Source organism: Mastomys coucha, unplaced genomic scaffold, assembly GCF_008632895.1.
Source record: "Mastomys coucha isolate ucsf_1 unplaced genomic scaffold, UCSF_Mcou_1 pScaffold15, whole genome shotgun sequence".
Classification (NCBI taxonomy): domain Eukaryota; kingdom Metazoa; phylum Chordata; class Mammalia; order Rodentia; family Muridae; genus Mastomys; species Mastomys coucha.
The window spans coordinates 13,529,726-13,537,240 of NW_022196897.1; the positions used below are offsets into that span (position 1 = coordinate 13,529,726).

General features: G+C 54.2%; 1 protein-coding gene across 10 annotated transcripts in view; it reads left to right on the top strand.

Moving 5' to 3' along the window:
• Positions 1 to 7,509, top strand: part of Kcnt1 (potassium sodium-activated channel subfamily T member 1) — a 36,679-nt gene extending 29,170 nt beyond the window's left edge. For 4 of the 10 annotated variants that reach the window (XM_031369378.1, XM_031369371.1, XM_031369372.1 and 1 more), the window contains exons 24-31: positions 182 to 305; positions 518 to 663; positions 786 to 911; positions 1,215 to 1,235; positions 2,024 to 2,354; positions 3,641 to 3,703; positions 6,866 to 6,953; positions 7,084 to 7,509. In XM_031369378.1, the coding sequence (XP_031225238.1) occupies positions 182 to 305; positions 518 to 663; positions 786 to 911; positions 1,215 to 1,235; positions 2,024 to 2,354; positions 3,641 to 3,703; positions 6,866 to 6,953; positions 7,084 to 7,204 (1,020 nt within the window). In that variant the 3' untranslated portion in view covers positions 7,205 to 7,509. Of the gene's footprint in view, positions 1 to 181; positions 306 to 517; positions 664 to 785; positions 912 to 1,214; positions 1,236 to 2,023; positions 2,355 to 3,640; positions 3,704 to 6,865; positions 6,954 to 7,083 lie in introns of those variants that run through there. The other 6 variants (XM_031369375.1, XM_031369376.1, XM_031369377.1 and 3 more) reach the window with 4 other exon arrangements.
• The last annotated feature ends 6 nt before the right edge of the window (positions 7,510 to 7,515 follow it).

Genomic DNA, 7,515 nt, shown 5'->3' on the forward strand with positions numbered 1-7,515 from the left:
TATATATATATATATATACCATGCACACATGCTCATATACCACTTATGCACACAAAATGCATTATGGACATACCACACAGACATGTACATACATATGCATACTCATATCCTATGAAAACACATCTTTACTCTAATGGCCACCCACAATCCTTTGTGCCATCTGAGGACCCCTCCCTTACAGCAAGAACGTGAGAATGGCTCCAACCTGGCCTTCATGTTCCGCCTACCATTTGCTGCTGGCCGAGTGTTTAGTATCAGCATGTTGGATACGCTGCTCTACCAGGTCAGCTGGAATGGGGAGAAAGGTGGGCAGGGTCCCATAATCCCTTGGACCAGAGTCAGTCCACAGCTGACCTATGGCTGACTTCTGGTCCCACAGCTCTGAACAGGTCTCCCCAGGTCCCCCCGACCTGCTCCTGCTGAAGCAGCAGGTCTCACTGCCCTCAGGGATACCCTGGTACCAGTGTGGGGGTTGGGGGTCCTGGTCCTTGTTGGACCTCATGTGCTGGGATGGCAGGCAGGTGGCTTCTGAGTGTGGAGGCTGGAGCATCTGCCTCACGTGGCCCCGCTGCCCCACAGTCCTTCGTGAAGGACTACATGATCACCATCACCAGGCTGCTGTTGGGCCTTGACACTACACCAGGCTCCGGCTACCTCTGTGCTGTAAGTGCAGGGGCAGGTGTGTGGTGCCCTACGACACAGCCACCCTCCGTGGCTCACTGCAGCCCTGGGGCTGTGGGTGCTGTTGCCATTCCCCTCAGCTCAGGGCTTCCCACTCGTTGCAGATGAAGATAACAGAGGATGACCTGTGGATCCGTACTTACGGCCGCCTCTTCCAGAAACTCTGCTCCTCCAGCGCCGAGATCCCCATCGGCATCTACAGGACCGAGTGCCATGTCTTCTCCTCTGAGGTACATGCCCAGTGCCTAGGAGCTGGGTATGGCCGGCGTTTGCCATGGCCTCCTTCTAGCCAGGTTCCGTGTCTAAAGCATGTGAGGGCAGCTGCCACTATGGGAAGAATGGTGACCTTGGGAAGCACCCCAAAGCTCCGGGGGAACTGGGCATGGTGTTGGGGGAGGTCTACCTGACGTGGACAGCATGCCACCCACCGTCCTGCCTCCTGCATGTTCTGTATGGACTTGGAGAGGCTAAGGTACACTGGGGAAGGCCAGACACACCCCCGGGTCCCACACAGCCCTTGATTTCCTTTACAGCCCCATGACCTCAGAGCCCAGGTGAGCACCCCGGACCCCATGTGGAGTTTCTGCTTCACCTTTGCTTCGTGGAGTTCTTCCGTACCTTGATCAGGCCCCTGGGAAGCAGGCGGGAAATGAAAATGTGTTGGCCACTGGGCAGGGTTGGGGGTGTTTAGTAGTTACCATCCTCCCATACAGTGTGGAGCTAAGGCAGAAACAGATCACCCAGTGTGATCACCCAGATCAGCCCATCATCTGTACCCCTGACCCCAGCCCAGCTCCGTGTACATTAGCAGGTGGCAGGTGCCTGTATGGTCTGACCTGACCCCCACACCCTCATTATCCTTCCCAGACTCCACAAGTTACTGCCTGATGAGTCCCCATATTTTCCCCAGTACTTCACACACCCACTTAATCAGGCACAGCCTACCATACCCTATCTCTGTTTGATGACTCCCAAGGATGTGTTTGGCAGTGACACCTGCCCCATCTGCATATAGGTAAACTGTGGTATAGACAAGCACCCCTAGGATAAGGTCAGGATATGCTGGGGTAGAGGGACCAGGCCAACCCTAGACACATGGCCCAAAGAGGCTAAGGATCCTCCCTCAGCCCCAGGGAAATGGGGACAGGCTGGCTCCGACCTGGGCCAGACTTTGAGCAGGGTCAGGAGGCCAGCAGACTGGGATACAGATGGGAAAATAGAACCCCACAGTTCTTCTGGCCTGGAGAAGGCTGGAGTTCACACTGTGGGTCCAGGGCCCATCTCCTCTCCTGGCACCTCATGCCACAGGGGGGGCCCAGCCATAGCCCTCCTGCCTGCCCAGTCTCAGATCTCTGTGAACATGGAGGACTGCGAGGACACTCGGGAGGCCAAGGGGCCCTGGGGCACACGGGCTGCATCTGGCAGTGGCAGCACCCATGGCCGTCACGGGGGCAGTGCTGACCCAGTGGAGCACCCACTTCTGCGCCGCAAGAGCCTGCAGTGGGCCCGCAAGCTGAGTCGCAAGAGCAACAAGCAGGCAGGGAAGGCACCCATGGCCACAGACTGGATCACCCAGCAGCGGCTCAGCCTGTACCGGCGCTCAGAGCGCCAGGAGCTCTCGGAGCTGGTCAAGAACCGGATGAAGCACCTGGGACTACCCACCACTGGCTATGGTAAGGGCAGGCAACAAGGTAGGGCTGGTAGGACCACGGCAGATCAGCTAATGGCAGCTCATATCTGCCTGACCCCTACAGCTGGGATGGCCCCAGCTACCATGGTCTGCCTCCCTGGGCCTGCTCAGCAAAGGGCAGAGGGGCGTCTGCACCCACATCATGGAGAAGGTTCAGAGTGACCCACAAACTGATTCATCTCTACCACTCTGGGGCCTCCGTTTCCCCACCATAAAGTAAGGGATTGGACTTAGAAAAAGAGTAGTGCGCCAAGCCAGCTCCCCCAAGCTCATCCATCACCTTCAACTGGGATACAAATCCAGTCCCATCCCATAAGAGACATAAGAGGCAGGGAGTTGGCATGGCCACAGCACTTCCCCTCCCTGGTCATCCCTGCCATAGGGACAAGAACGGCCTGCACATTTCTCCATCCATCCATCCCATGTCCCTCCCAAGGCGGTCATCACAGCTCTGTTGCTCTAGAATCAGTCCTAGGGGAACATCGGTGCAAACAGATTTTTGTAACTCCCTTCTCTCTGTACCATTTTGGGGTAACACCTATGTGACTTCCTCTAGAGATGTTATCACTTGATGAGGTCAGAGGGGCCCAGGATCTCTATTCTGGCCTGTGCCCTCTCCCCACTCTTTCAGCATCTCAGTACTCAGCTGTTGCCAAGGCCCACCCTGCATGCTGACGTCCATCATCACCCTAGAGACTCCTTGAAGTAGGAGGAACTGCCCAGGGGTCACTGGGGCTGGGCCATGCATAGGGCATGGGCAGTACATATTGGTCATTTCTGGGCTTGTTCACAAGGCAGTGGTAGACTTGGAGAAAGGCCTAGGGAAGACTGAGATCAAAGTTTTGAGGCCACCATGTGTACAGTGTGGAGAGTGTCCCTACAATGCCCTAGACCTAGTGACCTCCTCAGTACTCCTGCCTGGGTAACCTGCTGTTCCAGGAAACTAATCACCAAGGCTAAGGGGATTCCAGCATTCACGAGTCTTTGCAAGTACTAGCAGATGCAAAGTGGAGCCCATGTGTTACCCTTTAGCCTCTGCAACCCAGCTCCTGCCAAAGCTTGCCAGATAAAGCCCAGATTCCCTTTGGCAACTGACTTGCTTCTGAGGCCACTAGTGCTGGCCACCATTCTCCCAGCGTGGACGGTGTCTGCGTGCAGCTGGCCACTGTCCCCCACCCATTCTGCTGTGCCAGCGTGCCCACCCTGCCACTGCTTGCTGACCTGTCTCTCTCTCTGTTTCTGTCTGTGCCTCTCCTATGTGTTCCATAGAGGACGTAGCAAATTTAACAGCCAGTGATGTGATGAATCGGGTAAACCTGGGATATTTGCAAGGTAATTCTGCTCCAGTGAATACCGGCTACCACACAGGGGATGTGCCAACCCTTTGCCACCTTGACTGGGCCAGGCAGTGACCAGAAGAGAGGGCTTCTGTGTGTCCACAGTGGGTTCTCAGACCTTCAGCCTTCCTCCTTGGTTTCTTCTAGCTGAGGGCTGTGGGAGCCCAGATGAATGGAACCCACCCTGGTCCCAGGCCTTAACTCAAAATACTTCACCCAGTTCTGTTAAGATGTGCCATGCCACTTAGCTTTGCCCTGACTAGGCAGCAGGTCATCCTAACAACAGCTGGTTTCTTTGGCTAGTCCCAAGAGATGCCCAAAGTCCCTGTGTGTCTCAGTGGGTAGGCATGAGAATGGAACTTAGGGTTGGCATTCTGTGCCAAGGCATAGACAGACTTGGATTACTCAAGCCGGTAGACTTGGGGCTTCAAGAGAAGTCTCTGCTTGAGACAGAGATCTACTTACTTCTCATCTGGGTGCTTAGTGGTACTGAGTACCTCTTCTAAGGAGCTGTCCCTCCCTGAGGCTCAGAGCATAGGCTAACACTGCCTTTCGGTGCCTCCCTCAACATACATTGTCATGGAGCTTTAGGGGTATCTGAGCTCAGTTAAGCTGGGTCCTTATTTGCAAAGATGGCTGTGGGCAGCCACAGAAGCGAAGTGTTGGCATCTCCTGAGCTTGTGGTTTTTCTCATCCTGCCACCCATAATAGCATTCATGGAAGCTGGGCCCTCTGTTGGCCACTTGGGGTTCTGATCTAGGGCTGGTGACTTCCATGAACCAAGCGTATCCTGCACTCAGCTACATCTGATTCCAGTGTGGCTGCTAGGCAAAGGTGGGCAGGCAAGGGCTTGGGCAGCTCCTACAGGGTTACAAGATGCTCTTGGGTGTACAGTGAGCATCACCTGGAGAAAATACACTGGGACTCAGCAACGGGAACTCACAGTACCCTACGGGCATCATGGAATGGCATCAGGATGTCTGGCCAGAATGTCACACCGTGCTCAGAAAAGGGCAACACCAGGGTGGGGTTGGGGCCAGGGGCATAGCCCCTGGAGTTACTCTACTTCTGAGATGAGCAAGCTGAGAATCAGGTTGTTACCCTCTAGCTACATGAGGAAATGGATGTAGAGGCCCAGGACCTGAATCTAGGGAGTACTTGGCTGGGGGAAGTAGGAGGAGGTGAGGGGATGAAACTGTTGCAGAGGCATGACCTGTTGGGAGTTTCATTCTAGAAGTGCATTCAAGCCAGGTCTTGCCTCCACCCCTACCCCTGTGCATGCTGTCCATCTTTACCAAGCACAGGGGCTGCTGAGGCTGTCTCAGGGCAGTTAGCTTGCCTTTCCCGGCCAAGCAGTTGGAGTCAGTACCACAAGACTGACCACAGCCCCTCCTTGCACTACAGCTGGAATTTGGCATGGCCCCCCAACTCAACACTGAGCCAGGCCTAGTCCCACCCTGGGCTTTGCTAGTCTCAGACATTTTAAAATCTGAGCCTGGCTGGAGGAGAATCGTGGTCCAGGGCCCAGCCCTGAGGAGGGAAGATCCAGCAGCTTCTTCTCACAGCCAGGGCTTCTAGCCCTACTTTCGAGATGATTGTATGTTGGTCCTGACAGACACAAATCAGTGCTGTGGTCTGGAATGTTGTGCTCACACCTAAATATTCTTGCTTCTGCACAAACCCTGCTGTCCCTGCATTACCCATGCCACTGCATGAGGGACTGGGTCCCAGAATCACACACCTCCCACTTGGCTCCCAGCATGAGTCATACCATGGGGATCTTGACTGTAGGATTTGGGGGGAAAGTAAAAACTGATGTTCATGGGACAGAACAGCCTTCATATATGGAGGACAGGCCACCAGGCCTTCCCTACCCTGCAATAGTAGACAGAGGTGTTGGCTCCATTTCAACTACCCCAGGTACAGACTGTTTGAGGTGCCCTGCCCCCATTTCTCAGAAGCATTTTGTACCATATTCCTTCATCCTAGAGCTACAGTTCTGAGAGGTGAGACATGCTCCTCCCTGGCTCAGTTGGCTACTTGGCATATTCTTCATTTTCATAGAAGGGCCAGTCTCTTTCTTAAGGCTATGTCCAGCATGACCAAAGGATAGAGAGAAATGGAAGGGGCCAGGTAGAGGATGCTCTGTCTCAGGTCACCTTCATTTTGTATGTCCATTGAGCCCAGAAATACCTTTAAATATGAAGTAGGTAAACTGAGGTCAGTAAGCTGAGGGCCATCCCAAGGACTGTGTGTGACCATGGTGCCTTGCTGGCCAAGCACAGGCTGCTTCTCCAGACTGTCCACGTTCCCATGGGTCATAGTCCATGGTCATCCTGGGGCTAGGAGCAGCAGCAGAGCCACAAGCAGGAGGGAATGACCCTGCTCTCTGATCACTGAACCCAAAGTATAGGGAGTAGAGGTTGCCTTCTCAGTCCCCAGGGATGGGGGCTCCTGCAGAGCACTTCAGGGAAGGTGATAAGGAGGCCTGAGCAGCTTATGTATGTATGTAGGTGTGGGGTAGATGGAGTGTGTATGTGTGTGTGTGTGCGCGTGCAAGTGAGAGAGAGAGAGAGAGAGAGAGAGAGAGAGAGAGAGAGAGAGATGGCTGTGCATGTGGGTATTATAGACATGTGGGTGTATCATATGTTTAGGTGACCAGTAGTGTTTATGGGTACACACGTATATGTGCAGGTGCATGTATATAGGGTATGCACAGGCCCTTATATATAGGTGTACACAGGTGTGTTTCAGTGTACTCAGTTATATACACAGGTGAAGACATGCATGGTTATGCACAAGTGTACTCAGATGTTGTGCAGGTATGTGTGCATGTGGGCATATGCACCTGCCCATACAGATCTGTAGGAAGCAGGCATGTACAGGTGTGCTCAGTAACTCTACTCTGGCCCCACACCCTGGTGAGATGTCATCTGAGGTTGGCTCATAGCTGAGCAAGCTGCACGGGCAAGTGGGAGCCAGTGCTCTGCCCTTCCTATGGCTGAGCCCTGCTGAGTGCAGCAGGGGCTGAGGATGGGTGTCACAATCTGTCGGTGACCAGAAAGGAGGGACAGCTAGCTAGCTCCCCTGGCTCCCTGGGGCATACCGAGCTGTGCTGGGCGGGGCTGTGGTGACACCTAGGCTATGTCCTTTGCAGACGAGATGAATGATCATCACCAGAACACCCTTTCCTATGTACTCATCAACCCCCCGCCAGACACAAGACTGGAGCCCAATGATATTGTGTGAGTACAAAGCGCTGGCCATCCCAGCATTCAGGCATGGGGAGGGGGCCAGGAATCACACCTGGCATGGGGCTGGTGTGGCTGTCTACCTGGCTTGCCATTCCAGGGCCTTCCTTGGTGTCTTCTGCAGGTACCTCATCCGTTCCGACCCCCTGGCCCATGTGACCAGCAGCTCCCAGAGTCGGAAAAGCAGCTGCAGCAACAAACTCTCATCCTGTAATCCTGAGACCCGGGATGAGACCCAGCTCTGAGCCCCATGCTGGGGTGGACAGGAGGACGCAGAATAGGTGGACATTGTCATAGGCTGGCCTGGCCCAAGCAGGCTGCAGTATGACTTTATACAGTGGCTCTAAGACTTGCCCCCGGAAAGGAAGTCCTCCTCTCAGTGGGGCCATGAGACCACTGGACTGCCCTGGAAACTGGCATGAGGCATTTTTTTTAACCCATTTTTACAAATCTGAATGATTTGCATCTCTTTACATAGCTGTACCACAGCTCATGATTGGGGTCTGGCTAATGTGTGAGGCAAGCAGACAGAACAGGGACGACACTATCCTGGATC